Raw genomic sequence first — 14805 nt, 5'->3', positions numbered from 1 at the left:
TAATGTGGTCTCAGGGCACAGACTACATGGTTTTGTTCGATGCTGGAAGCATTGCAGTTTGGGTATAAAATGCCCAGTACATGATAGTGGTGAAGCAATTATTTATACCATAAACTAATTATCAGATAAACAATTAGAAGATCAACATTCCCCCATTGTTCTTGCTGTTTTCCTGGAACTTTCAAATGTGTGACAGAATTTTCTCATTCTCCCCTCCATGTGTCATAAATATTATTTTAAATTTATCTTTGTTGCTATGTCCTGCATTTTGGATGAATAACTCAGTAATATCAAACTCACTAAATTTAGCTAATCTGGGGCTTAGTTTGTATAATGCTCTGCTTAAGTAATGGAATGAAAGTATTTTTATGTCTGGTACTCATCTTTTAATAGAATGCCACATTTTTATTTATAAAGAAGTGTCTTGTTCACAGGTTCAGATGAGAAACTCAGCTTCAATTTCTTTCAGTATTTCTCTTAGACTGTTTTTCCTTGCTGTAACAAAATGTCAGAAGCTAGATGCTGTGAAAGGAAAGCAAATGGTGTCTTAGAGTTCCGTTGCTGTGAGAAGACACTATGGACGCAGCAACGTTCATAAAGGAAAACATTTCATTGGGGCTGGCTTACAGTTCATGGGTTCAGTCTATTATTGTCATGGCAGGAAGCAGGGTGGCACAAAGGCAAACATTGTGCTAAAGAAGTATCTGAGAGTAAGAGAGAGGGGGACACTAGGCCTGCCTCGAGCATGTGAAACCTCAAAAGTCACCCTCAGTCACACACTTCCTCCAACAAAGCCACCCTCCCTCAACAAGGCCACACCTCCAAATAATGCCACTTCCTGGTGACCAAACATTCAAATATATGAGTCTATCTATGGGGACCATTGCTATTCAAACCATCGCAGGGACAGTTGTAGATATCAGTTTAGGAAGCTGGAAGTCCAGGATGAGTAGCTTCATTTCTTTCCTTTCTATTCAGGCTCTACAGTTGGCAAACTTCTAAAGATATTAGCATCTTTAGATACCACTTCCCTAAGGGTTCCATTGTCTCGCAGCAGCATCACCCTGGGAATTGAACCTTGAGCAGTTACAGATGGGGCAGCAGGGAGAGCTATAGAAAGGCAACTGTCCCAGCAGCTGTCACCTGGAAAAGGTCCATATGTATGTAATCAAAGTCAGCCAACTACATAATGGAAGGTAAGAAATGTGCCCCTCAGTGTCACATTTGCATTGGCAAGGCCAAAGAGACAAAGAACAAAGACAAGAGTATGCTCTCACTCAGCCTTAGGTTAGCAGTTTGGATTAAATATGTCAAGAGATACCATCAGTTTTTCCATGGGTCAGTAGCAGTATGTATGGCTGTCTACCAGAATATCATGGCAAGGTGGGTGTGCCAGGGATAAAAATCCTTTATTAGTGACCAAGTCTTTGCTAAGCTTGTGACTGTGTGCTAAAGGAAAGTCTTTGCTAAGCTTGTGACTGTGCTGAAGGTAATTCCTGCCTTTGGGATGCTCACATGCTCCTGAGAGCAATCTACATCTAGACCAGATCTCAGTGGTTCTGTTCTGGGCCACACCCAATCTCCCTGCACAAGCCCACATCTAGTCCTCCAACCAGGAGTGGCTGTTCCATCGTGTTCATACCTGAACTCCTCCCCTGTGACCTTTACCTGTAGGAAGCTGCCTTGCCTTCTCCACACTTATCTCAGGTCAGCCTACATGAGTTTTCCAGTCAGTGCTGGGATGAAGTAGCTCACCTTCTTCATGTCAGTCCTAAACCCTTCCTAAGGACTGTTCTGCATCCAACTCCTAAAGAAGCAGCTCAGGGCTCGGCTCCAGCTTTTATAGCTCTGACATTTGTTTTTTCCTGGGCCCAGAGTGTCCTACAGAGTTCACTCTGCCCCTCAGCGTTGGATGGCACTTGCATCTATGTCAGGGACAAAGACACAAAGAATGAAGATGACAGTGACTGCTCACCCAACCTCAGGATGACAGCTTGGAATATATGCAACCAAGTGCCAGCTTTTTTATGGAGCTGTGGCAGGAAGTATAGATGACCACCAGAAACTTCTAAAGTCAAATCTCTCTCTCAGTGCTATTTCCTGAACCCAACCTAGGACAGGAGCTAATATTCCAGGGGCATATCCTCAAGTGTCAAAATCCTTATTCACAAGAGGTCAGAAGAGTCCCCTGGGGTCATTTTGTAAGGAAGGATATTGCAGAATCAAGTAGTCAGTTCAGAGAAGGGGACGTGTGGACACACGATCCTGCAGCCTTCAGTTCCCTTCCCGTAGTCCTCGACTATCGATCCGTTGGGCACCATGACTACTGCTTGCAACTCTTTCATTGAGCAAAACGTTTTGGAAGAGATTCTAACACATTAAGAGTTACTCAGAGTTGGGAGAGATGGCTCAGTGGTTAAGGCATTTGTTGCTCTTGCAAGGGACCCAGGCTCAGTTCCCAGCACCCACATGATGGCTCACCAACATGTGACCCAGGGGAACTCCAGTTCCAGGGGATCTGACGTCGTCTTTTAACCTCTGTGAGCATGAGGCATACACATGCTGCAACACATATATGCAGGCAAAACACTCATACAAATACAATAAAACAAGCCACTTTTTAAGTTATTAAATAATGACATAAAAAGAGAGGAGGGGGAAAAACCTACCTTTTTCTCCCATCATAGGCCAATCAAATAAAATTGAGAGTCTGTAGACTGGTGCTAGGGAGGATTGAGAGCTGGAAGAGGTAGGGATTCCCTGGCTGGGTTGCGGGCACACAGTGGAAACTCTGACTTCTCAGGAAAGTGGAAAGAACTGGAGAAATGAGGCTGTCACCCCTTCCTCTGGTCACTCCTGCACTTGGACATTAGCTGTCCTATGAATCACTGTCTTCATAGAACAGTGAATGTGTGCTGGAAAACATCCTCAGCCTGAGGATGAAGATGGAGGGAAGTGGGGTCGTCTCCTCCATTTCATTAGCTTGGTGCTAATGGAGCAGCCATCATTTGAACTGCTGACAGTTTCATGTGCTTAACCTAGAAGCTTGGCTGCTTGGTTTGAGGCATTTTCTTCCAGGTGATAGATATCCCTACCCATCTCCATTTCCAGCTTAAGGAAAACCTTCAATTTTGTGTCAATGCATTTTCCATGTGTTTCTTTATATACCCCCAAACGGAAATCAAAACAGACAAGCAAAAGACCAATAAGACCAAAACCAAACCAAAAGAAAAGAAAAGAAAAAACTGCAAATACTCCTTTTTAAGGGATGAGAGCTTGTGTCCACTTAGCCTTGTCAGGGTTGGGATCCCCTCTGGCTTAAACCTGCTCAGGTCTTGTTCATGCTACCACAGTCTCTGTGAATTCATGTGTGCACCGGTCCTGTTATACCTGGAAGACACTGTTTCCTCAGAGTCATCACCATCTCCAGCTCTCAAATTCTTTTTTCTTCCTCTTCCACGGGTGGCACTGAGCCCTGAGGGAACAGATTTGGTGAAGACTTCCCACTTAGGTCTGAGTACCCCAGAGTCTCTTACTCTCTGCACGCCAGCTCTGACTTTCTGTGTTAGTTCCCATCTCTGAGAAGAGGAAGCTTCTCTGATAAAGATTGATTGATGGATGCAGTTTAGCAATATGTCATTAGGGATCATTTTATTGTCATGTTCCTTTTGCAGAATAGTAGCCTAGGTTTGCCCCTAGGCTACTCTTTCTAGCCTCAGGTTCTTGGCCCCTTTAGCAGTGTCAGGTTTGGCTCTTCTCTCATAGAATGGGCTTTAAGGCCAATCAGAAAGTGGCTTTAAAAACCTACTTCCTATATGGACCCTATATGACATGTCAATAGTTTTGGGTGTGTGTATGTGTTTTTTTTTAATTTTAAGATCTCCATTTTAGGAAATGAATTATCAATAAGCAAAAACTCTGTTTAAAACTCAAGATACGATTTATTTAGAAACATTCCACTATCCCACTTAGTTACTTAGTTCCTGTGTTAGTTTTGATTTTCTTTCTCTTTGCCATCCAGTTGGTTGGGGAAGCACTGTGTGCCCAAGGAGTGTGGTGTCTAGCCATGGGTTACTGAATATGTCTCTCTGAAGGCATGCTCGCTTTTGGAAATTTTCTTTAAGTCATACCTGTTGCTTGTCCTTGTATTTTTGCCCCATTTCCTCATGTTACTGAGAGTTGATCCATTGGATAATTCCAGATCTTAGGCATATTGTCAAAGTTGTGGAATGTCTAACATATATAAGAAAAATTGAATAAAAACCTGACACAGTGGTAGAATTTGGCAAAAACACACTCTGAGAACTAACAATATAAATGAGATTTCTTAATCAGGATTAAAGGCATGTATGGGAGCCCACCACTAACATTATGCTTAATGGGTAAGAGGTTCTACACTCTCCCTCTTAGATCAGAAATAAGATGAGGAATTCCTCTATTGGGAGCTGAATTATATCCCCCCCCCAATTTATATTGTGCAGCCTTATTTCTGCTACATATGCCTTTCTTAGGGGAGGGACTGACATTCTTAAGGTTAACATAAATTACAATTAGGTGATTCAAGTGGCTACTTAATCCAGTCTCCCTGATGTCCTTATAAAAGGAGAAGATTTAGGGTCACACGCAGACACCAGGGATGAGTCTCAGGATGTTCCCCATGTTAAAGTCATCAAGCACATCCAGGGAGAGCCTTTGATGAAGATGCTCTGAGAACAGTTTGATCCTGGGCTCTATTTCCCAAAGCTGCAAGAAAATAAATGTGTCCTTTAACCACAAGTCTGGCCAAGGATGCTTTGGATGTCAAGTGCCAGCCGCTCATGTGTGAGAACCTGAGTTTGGAACTTCTGCATCCATTGAAAAGGTCAGTGGTGACGCATGGCCCTGCAAAGCTGGTGCCGAGAAACACCAAGACACACGGGTCCCTGAAGCTCATTGGTCAGACAGCCTAGCTGAATGAGGGAGTTTTATTTGTATTATGGGAGTATTTATATTATGTTATTGCATCTTGGGAAGAGATAACTATTTTCAAGGATGTGTACCTGGGGGTTCAATGTTACCTCACTATGAACGGCATGTTGGGCTTCACTCATATCCGTGTCAGAGTATACTTAGACGGAATTTGAAAAAAATTGTATTCGTCACAGAAAATAGACAAGGAGCCAAGAGGCACAACAGGTACATGTACTTCACCTCCTTAGCCATTAGGGGAGATACAAATGAAAGGTACGATGTGACACCATTTGATACCCGATAGAATAGCTATTAAAAAACAAAAAAGTAAAATGTAGAGAAGAAACCCAGTGTTGACAGATGGAGAAAAACTGGAGACTCATACATGGTTGGTAAGAACGTGGAGTGCACACTTGCTAGGAAAGCTTGCTAATTCTTCCAAACCTTTCCATATAACGATAGCTCTGGTCATCACAGTTAGAGGCTCAAGTGCACTGAGGCAACGGACACATACAGTCTCATTTACAAAGAGTGAAGAACTAACTGGGCTCCATGTAGACAAACCTTCACAGTCCTGTCAAACAGAAGCCCATCCCAAGAGGCCACACGTCACAGGGTGCATTTACAGAGGCACAGGGGCTAGGTGGGGGAGGGGAAGTGGGAAATCTGTCTGATAGATGTGGAAGTTGAGGTCAATGGAAAGGGTGTTTGCACAACCTTGTGAGTGTGCCGAATGCTGCTGAGAGCGTTGTGAGAAACTTACCTCAATTAATAACGCATCTAAGCAGAGCCATTGGCTGTGTCAGTCCTTACTCCTCTACAGTAAAAAACGATCCAAATGATAGCAGGACTGAGAACAGAGACAACGGCTATTCCCCCTGACTTCTGCTTCTACAGAGTCCGAACTTTTGATTATCTCGGGGCTAATCAAATTCAGCTTCCTTTAGCCGAGTTTTTACTTCCGTGGCTAATCACATTCCCACACTGTATTGGTCCAGGAGTTAGAAAACATAAGGTGTATGCCTCATGTTAGAACACCTGTATTTGGTTGTCTTTATTGATGACGCTTTGGATCTTGAAGTGTCCTTTTTAACGGCAGTTCCCTCTTTTGTCGGAGAACTGGCCCCCATGCCCAGGTGTGCTTTGGCAGAGTGCCATGCTTCTCAGACAAGGTCACACAGTCCCCGAGGAGAAGGATGAAGGAGGGAAGTGGGCAGGAGAATTACAATAGCCTGCGGGGCTCTGATCAGTGACTTCCTCCAGTACATGTTTGCTGACTGCGAATGTAAGAAATACTCAGTTTGCGATGGCTCAGTATTTTAAGTGAAATTTGATTCTTGATTGTATCTGCTATTGGCTTTGACTTCTTTTTGTTGGTGGTGGTTTGTTTTTATTTCTTTTGAATCTATCCATTTTGCATTGCATTATTCATTTGCTTTCTATCTTGTATATCCCTGGGTCGCTTGCATATGACCACATGCATGCCTTGTGTCTGAAGAAGTCAGGAGAGAGTATCACATCACCTAGCACTGTAGCTACAGATGGTCGTGAATCACCATGTGGGTGCTGTGAAAAGATCCGGGGTCCACTGAAAGAGAAGAACTGCTTCCTCTGGAAGAGCAGGAAGTGCTCTTAACCACAGAGCCATCTCGTCAGCCCTCAGCTTTTGCTTGTGACTACCATGAAAGTTACATAAAGTATCTTCTACTTAAAATAATTGACTATAAATCACAACTTTATTTCAATCACGTAGGAAAGCCATGCTTTAACCTCATAGTCAATCCCATATTTATTGTCACGATTTATGTCTTTACAAATATGTGCTTTGGTTCGTTGTTGCAGCTGTACTTTTAATATTTTCCATTTTAACTTTATATATTAATGGGAGCTAAATTTGATTTACACACCACCCTAAGAGCATTACAAGTATTCTCAGTTTGGCTGTGTACCCATCTATGCCTGCGAGTTTTATGGACCCCTGTTTTCGAGGAATGTTGGCCAGCGTCTTTTCATTCCTGGGGAAGAGACGACTTTAGCATTTCCTGAAAGGCGGGTCTACACAGTCCCTCAGCTTTTGGTAATCTGCTGAGTTCTCTGTCTTTCCTTGATGTTTTAGTCTCACCTTTTCAAGGATGAAATGTTCTTGGCACATAGTTTTCCACCAGAGCTTGGAGTGTATCAATCCGTTTGGATTTCCAATGAGAAAGTCTTTCGATGCTGCCAGTCTTCTAGAGGAGCCGGTGTGTGATAAGCCATTTTTTTTCTCCTTCTGCTTCCCAACTGCTGATGTTGTTATTTCGTTGGGTTCAGGGTGGAAGCTGAGAAAACTGACTTCAGATACAGAAGCATAAAAATGAAAGCTTTAGTTCTGAGCTCCCAGGGAGGCGGCCAGTTCAGGATCTGAACCAAGTCCCTGAAGGGAGATTGTACAACATTTTTAAAGATGAGAACACAAAGTTGAGGGAAGCTGAGGGGAGCTGCAGTGTTATCCAGTTGTAGTTTGACATCATGGGTTAAGCAAGGGAGTAACCATTGGAGTCTGGGCTGTATCCAGGGCACCTGGCTTCGGGGTCCTTAATTCATTGTCCTAGTCATCAGGTACAGAGTTCAGAGTGACAAGGGGACAAAGGGGCAGGTCAGTGACATACAGTTAATTAGGGCACAGGAGGCAATTGTTTATGTATTTATGTACCTTAGTTTAGAAAATAGCAATTTCTATATCTTCTATATCTTCACTGGTTCATAGACAATTAAGAAAACATTTGAAGATATGTGATAGATGCTCTTTCCTAGGCCTGAAAACATGAACTTGTTTGGCCCTACCAGCAAGATGGAGGTGTCCTCGCGATGGCTGGACCCAGACAACTGTTTATAGCAGAAGCTCTACAGCTATAAGGGTGTTCCTAACTCCCCTGGGACCTGGGACCTTGAATTTAGTTTCTCCCTATCATTAAATGGAATCTGAAAACGAAACGGTGGTACTTAGAATGAGTTTCTTTTGCTAGTTCCTAACAGTTTTTTAAGTTTTAAGAATTTGAGAAACAAAATACCATGACCAAGACGACTTATAAAAGAAAGTTTTTAATGTGGGGCTCATGGTTCCCGAAGGTTAAAGGTCATGACTGTCATGGTGGGGAGCATGGCAGGCATGGGGCTAGAGCAGTAGATGAGAGCTCACGTCCCTGTCCACAATCACACCTAAGTGTTTCCTCAGTATGGAAAGCTGGCTGGTTTCACTTAGTTTTCTTGTAGATCATTGACCTTTGACTTGGTATTTTCATGTTCTTCTTTTCTTTGGTGTCTGCGCACTGGAGTTTTGTTGTTTGTTTTCTTTACTTGCTTATTTATGTTCTGTGAAGCTTATTACTTCAGCACTTCAGGAAGTGATCACTGCTCCCCACCCCCACAGGCTTCAGGGACAGGTTGAAGGGAAAACAGAAAGCACAAACCAAAGCCCAACAAGAAACACTGTGGAGAGTGAGCTGGTTCTCCAGGCCAAGTCTTGTAAACCTCTGCCTTGCTCTCTCTACTTATCCCTTCTTTAGAGTCTTATGCTGTCGCTGTCCCTCAGCCAGGTTTGGAACTGAGAGCCTATAATGTTTTTTCACAGTGCGGAGTCCCTGCCTACTCAGTTCCACTTCTGATCCCTAACCAGTAGAGACTATTTGCTGAGATGGACACATGCTACTGAGGTCTGCATGCTTGTACACAAGCTCCTACGAAAGGTAGAGGTACAGGAAACTGTCTACAGATGGAGAATCGGCAGCTCAGGGACGCCATCAGCTGATTGTGGGCATGCTCAGGTGCGAAACATTGTAGGACTCCCTGTAGGCTTGCTATTCAGGACCATGGCTGGAAAAGGGGAGCCACGGTTGAGCTGAAGGGCACTCTTCCCTCTTTTCCTCATCCTTACCTATTTCTGGTTGGTTCCCTTTGGCCTGTTCCTTCTTGATGAGGTGAGACAGAAGTGAACTGTCCAGGGTGGAACCTCACAGGAAACTAGACACTCACACCTTTCCAGATTTTTCCAGAGGGAGAAAGTGCAATCTATTCTTTCCTGGCACCAAGCTTTGTTAACTATCTGAGAGGTACTTTACTCATGTTGCAGGTGATAGGATTTTACTCAAATATATATTTAAAATGTTTACTGAAAACCTCAAAGCATCCTCTGTGTGTGTGTGTGTGTGTGTGTGTGTGTGTGTGTGTGTGTGTGTATGTGTGTGTATGTGTGTGAGATTTTTGAAAGTATAGGTTTTCTCTGGTATCTATTTGAAATTTCATTGAGTTTATACAACAAATCCAAGGCAAACTTGTATCTTTATCATATATTATTATATGAATATAACTTATCTCTTTTTCATCCATATAATTTTATACTCCCATAAAAGCCTTATGCATTCTTTGTTATGCTAATTCTTAGGTACTTTTTATTAGCCAAGATTCAATCAAAAAGTAGTAATGCCATGGGAAATCTATGATCATGTGACTCACGTGTTTTCCTGCATTTGACTTATTTCAAGGAATTGGCTTACAGAATTGTATGTATGAATTGGCTGACAAAGTCCTCAATCTTTAGTGTAGGTCATCAAAGAGAGGTGACGGGCAGCTCAAGTTCATGGGCCTTTAGACTGAAGCTCCTCTCCACAGGAAGAATTTCTGTTGCACAGCCTGACTCTCTGAGATAGGGATGTCCAAGAGATAAAGAATAATCCTCTGCGTTAGCCTTGGTTTACTTTGGACTTTGTGACAGTGTAAACTCTCATCAGGACCTAGATTAGTGTTTAATCAAATGGCTTTGTCCTCTGTCTGGCGAGTGGTCATGTTCACAAAACAATTACAAAACAGCCGTGAATGCTCACTAACTTGTGTCTGATTTTGTACCTTGCAGTTGCTGATGTAGTAGAGCGTATCCATTTTTGTAAGATGACCTTGCATCTGAATCCCTTACTGACTTTTCATATTTGCTTTCCCAGTTGGTCTGTAGGCTTGGCTTGGCATTCTGTACAGACGCTCATCATCTGGAAAGCAATCCCTTTGATCATACTCTAGGCATGTAATCCCCGTCGTCATTAAGACTTCGCCTTTTCTTTCTTCATGACACTGGCAGCCCCCTGTGACGATGGCATTTGGATTCCTTGCTCATTCTCTGACATCCATGGGTTGATGTCTAGAAGCCCACCATAAACAGATGCTCACACAGTCAACACTTATTCAACATTCAAAGATGGCTCCTTGCACTCTTAGATTTCTTTGCTACTCTTTGAAATCATTAATACTTTTGTGCTTTTGAACATTATGAAATGTTCCTTTTGTAGTATCAAGAAAACTGTTGAGTCCATTAGTATGTGAGTTTCACATGGATTTCTCATTTTAAACACATTCGTTCCTGCGTAGTAAATTTTGATAAACTGAACAAGCTATATTTTACTTTATTTCAATGGTTAATATTCTTTATAATTTATGTCTATGTCCACAAGTGAAATTGATTTATAGTTTTCTTTTTTTAATCGTTATTTAATTTTGAAATAGAACTTACAACTTTGTAAGACATTTTAGGCTACTTTCTTCTTATTTTTTTCTTCCTTAAATGTTTTCTAAGGAGAGGGTTACGAATCCCTTCTGGCTAGCAGCATTTGTCTATACAGTTTTTTGAGTCAGGATTTGAAATCCATCATAAAATGCCCTATAGTAAACAGGAAAGCAAGATTTCCTTTGTAGTGAATTTTAACGGGTAAAACCAATTATATAATATTGCAAAAGAAATAAACTGTCTTTTGTCAGCAGGTTTATAATTGAAATAAGAATTGCATTGCCTCGCTTTTGAGCCAGTGTTGGGGCTTCCTTTTGGGTGGCAATGTGAACACTCCCTCACACTCTGGTTCTTCCTCCCCAGGACACACAGGGCGGTTGCTACAGTCCCTGTGCATCACCAGCCTCTCATTTCTGCTCCTTCACATCATTTTCCACATCACACTGGCCAGCCTGGAAGCTCAGCACCGCATCGCACCCGCTTACAACTGTGAGTACCAGCCTTGCACTTCCTGTCATGTGCGTGTGCGTGTAATGTAGCCGCCTATTGTCACACACGTGGGAATCATGATTGTGCTATGGAATTCATTGTCATTTTTGTCATTCAACAATCTAGTATAGAATAACATATGTGTGCATGTCTAGACATAGGATTTGCCATGGAAAAGGAGGATGTGAGCCAAAGAATGGATCTCTGATTTAGATATTGGGATCCTACCTAATTGTAAAACATAACCATGGGTCTTGGCTGTAAGACAAGGACCTCCAATCTGTGAGAGCACAGAAGATTAGCAGGAGGACATGGACTGTGACATACGCAGTGCAGTGTTTGTTATGTCTGTGGGAAATGACATAACTGAAAAACTGGGAGTCTTTCAGTTGGCGTCTGTGAGGAAGCAAATGTCTTACTCAGAGTATGAACTTATGATCTGAGAAAGTCAATATATTTACTCTTTTCTTAGCTATTATCTTCCCAAAGTAAATCAGACTTCGGTTTCAGTAGAATTTGTATTTGTCTCTTGAAAAAATAAGCATTTTAAGTAGGTGGAATCCAATCCATGTGTTTTCAGTTAAAACTAAAAGACTCTGAGATATTTGAAATGGACTATAATAACAGTTTTGACTTGTCAGTTTTTCTTTGAGGAACCCATTTGTGGCTTTGAAATTTCCTGAACTTTCATGAGCAGAAGTATAAGGGATGTGAAGTAAACATTGCCTTCCTTATAAAATAAAAAGTTCAGAATTTTTCGTGCATCAAAGGGCGTTGACTTAAATACAGTGTAGGACTCTGTGATGGATTTTACAGTCATAAATTATTCATGAGCCTTCCATGTACAGCGTTTAGACATGTACAGAACTAAGGATTTATTAGGTTCAAAATTCCTTTGATAGCAATCCCTGCCCAAATCATAGTTTTATTTTAAATCTATATTTTAAGATACAGATGTTTTCTTTAAAGTAGAATGTAATGTATAGATCATAAAATCAATCCAACTTAAATATACAATGCAGAGTGGTTGTTTTTAACATATTCAAAATTGATGCAGTTATTCAGAATGCTGGTTTAAAACACAGTCTTCATCCCTAAACACATCCCATACCTATGGAGAGGTATCCCCCAATGTCCTTTTGCAAATATTCTCACGTTGCTGAGAGATATAGAGGATCCACCAGGTACATCAGCTGAGGTAATGAAATTCACTCTTTTTGAACTCTGTGTATTTCTGTATTTGCTTACATTGAAGCTTTCCCATAATTCTACGAAGATACAAAATGCAACATGGGGGTTGGGGATTTAGCTCAGTGGTAGAGCGCTTGCCTATGGCGCAAGGCCTAGGTTCGGTCCTCAGCTCGGAAAAAAAAAAAAAAAAGACAAAGTAACAAAATGCAACATGAAATGACAATATAACGTTCTCTTTACCTTTATAACTGTTATTACTCTGTGTATGTTCTTTCATGAGGTGTGGGTAGACAAGTACAACACACACACACACACACACACACACACACACACACACACTCACTTTGGTTCTTGTTTTCGCTCTTCTTTCATAGGCAACGATGCTTCAAGGCAGGGACTATAAGGGCATCTATTCATGCCTCTGTTTCCCAGGGGTTAGGAGAAGAGACCTCCTTGCTTCTATCAGGGCTGGCCTCCTTCCTTCCCTCTTTCCTGTGGGTTAGAGTTGCCTCTCACAGCACTTCCTAAATATTTGTCTTCTGAACACCAGACTATTCCTATGTCCTCATCAGAAGCATGCGGCATTAGCATGTAAGTCACGTTGCAGTAAAACTTGCACATCAGAGTCTAAAGAGCTCCCCCCTTCCCTTTCCTTCACGGTCCCAGATGGAACACTCCTTTGCATGAATCTACAAACGGAAGTCATAATATCAAACCGGAGTTTCAACGAAACTAAATTCCAACTTGAAGCTTATTTGGATCAAAGTCAAGGTTCCATTTGGAAGTTCCAGTGTTTTTGATGAAGTAACGGATAGGAAAGGGCTAGGTAAAAGACTGAGTTTTAAAAACCCAAGTTATTTCCTTCCAGCCATAGGCACCTTGAAGGTGAATTTATAGACGTCATAAATTTCTTCTGAAAAGTTTTGCTGCTTCCTGGGCCAGTGCTGGCTCATCGGGTGCCGCAGGTTTGTGTTGGTTCGGTTTCCTGTGTAACATTAATATTAATACATTCTTGAAAAGGGATAAAAGAGACACACATACCTCAGAGCTTTGCAGCTCGTTTAGAGCCCAGGGTCAGCATGGAGGAGGTGAAAGCCTAGAGAATGTTTAATGGTCAAATTATAGAAACTCCTGAAAGCACAGTGAAGCCAGGGAATAGGGACACTGCCTTTCCATTTAGAGTTGGCTTTGCATTCTAATGTGATGTTTATCTAGTGGATGGAGTGACAATGTCACTGTCAGGGCTGCAAACACAAAGCTTGTTAATGTCATATAGCAAAACCAGGGACTGATTTAACCTTTGATTTAAACATACATCAATCAGTCAATCAGTCAATCGATCAATCAGTCATCATTTTCATCATCATCATCGTCATCATCACCATCATTGTTTGGTTTTTGCAAGACAGCCTTGGCTGTCTTGGAACTTGCTCCTTAGACTAGGCTGGCCTTGAACTCACAAAAATCCAGTCTCCCCAGTGCTAGCATTAAAGGTGTGTGTCGCCATGCCCAATCCCTTTAATTAATTAATTTTTGGTGCATTGGTGTTTTGTCTGCATGTGTTTCTGTATGAGGGTGTTGGATTTCCTGGAACTGGAGTTACAGACACTTGTGAGCTACCATGTGGGTTCTGGGACTCTAACCCAGATCCTCCAGAAGAGCAGCCTTGCTCTTAATCACTAAGCCATCTCTCCAGTTCTAAACATCAAAATTTTAAATGAAAAGACAAATTTCCTCTTGGTCATCAGTGGCACACATGGTGAACACATTCCCTGTCTTCAAGATGTTGGCAAAGGAGAAGAAAATGTCTCCAACAAATGGTGTTCGAATCCAAGACCACCAAGTGCACACTTCTGTGTTTTAATTATGTTTTCTTAATGACTTGTTTCTCTATTTTAAACTCATACCCTTACCCCACTATGGTAAAAGTCTCCTACATCTCTTAGGAATCCAAGACATGTGTTTGCGGGACAACAGTAGCATTTATAAATATTGAGCCCTTGAAAGCCCTCCTCCCCCTGGAGTCCTATGAGTATTAACTGGAAGCAGTGAAGAGATTTTTCAAGCCACCACCATTTAGCTTTTTACTGGTTGGCAGATTTCTTAAAGGTGCCATTGTGCTGAACTGAAACATAATATTTCTCTCTCTCTCTCTCTCTCTCTCTCTCTCTCTCTCTCTCTCTCTGTGTGTGTGTGTGTGTCCCCTTCCATCCTCCAAAACAATGTTTCTATAGGTAAGCAATCAGTAGGTCAGGGGAGACAGCTGTAAATCTCCCCCAAACGTGCTGTACCACTAACTAAAATATTTTCATTCTGTCAGAACCACACTACTTAAATAAATGTGAATCTGGTTTCGATTATGTCACTGCCGATTACACAGGAGTGCTGTGTCTGACTCTGTGGTGGATATGTAGCCGTGTCAGAGAAAATTTCAAGCCAGGCCAGTCTGGATTTCTCTACTGTACAAAAGCAAAGGCATGCTCTTAATTGAAAGAAACTTTCTAGTTTCGAAACTAGGCAAGAGAATTTCCGATCATTTTAACTATACATAAAAGCTTTCCTACAGGGTATCTACTAGCTCAAGATCATGGAGACCATGGCATTTTGGTACTTTTTGCTCATTGAAGACAAGATTTGCTCTATTT

At 41.8% G+C, this 14805-nt stretch overlaps 1 protein-coding gene across 3 annotated transcripts in view; it reads left to right on the top strand.

The window, feature by feature from the left end:
* The window catches only part of Piezo2 (piezo type mechanosensitive ion channel component 2), a 367176-nt gene that overhangs the window by 134100 nt on the left and 218271 nt on the right, over window positions 1-14805 (top strand). For all 3 annotated transcript variants that reach the window (XM_032885463.1, XM_032885461.1, XM_032885462.1), the window contains exon 3: window positions 10844-10969. In XM_032885463.1, the coding sequence (XP_032741354.1) occupies window positions 10844-10969 (126 nt within the window). The remainder of the gene's footprint in view (window positions 1-10843; window positions 10970-14805) is intronic.

The sequence above is a fragment of the Rattus rattus genome, chromosome 15 (genome assembly GCF_011064425.1).
Source record: "Rattus rattus isolate New Zealand chromosome 15, Rrattus_CSIRO_v1, whole genome shotgun sequence".
NCBI lineage: Eukaryota > Metazoa > Chordata > Mammalia > Rodentia > Muridae > Rattus > Rattus rattus.
This window is presented reverse-complemented; position numbering and strand designations above follow the sequence as displayed.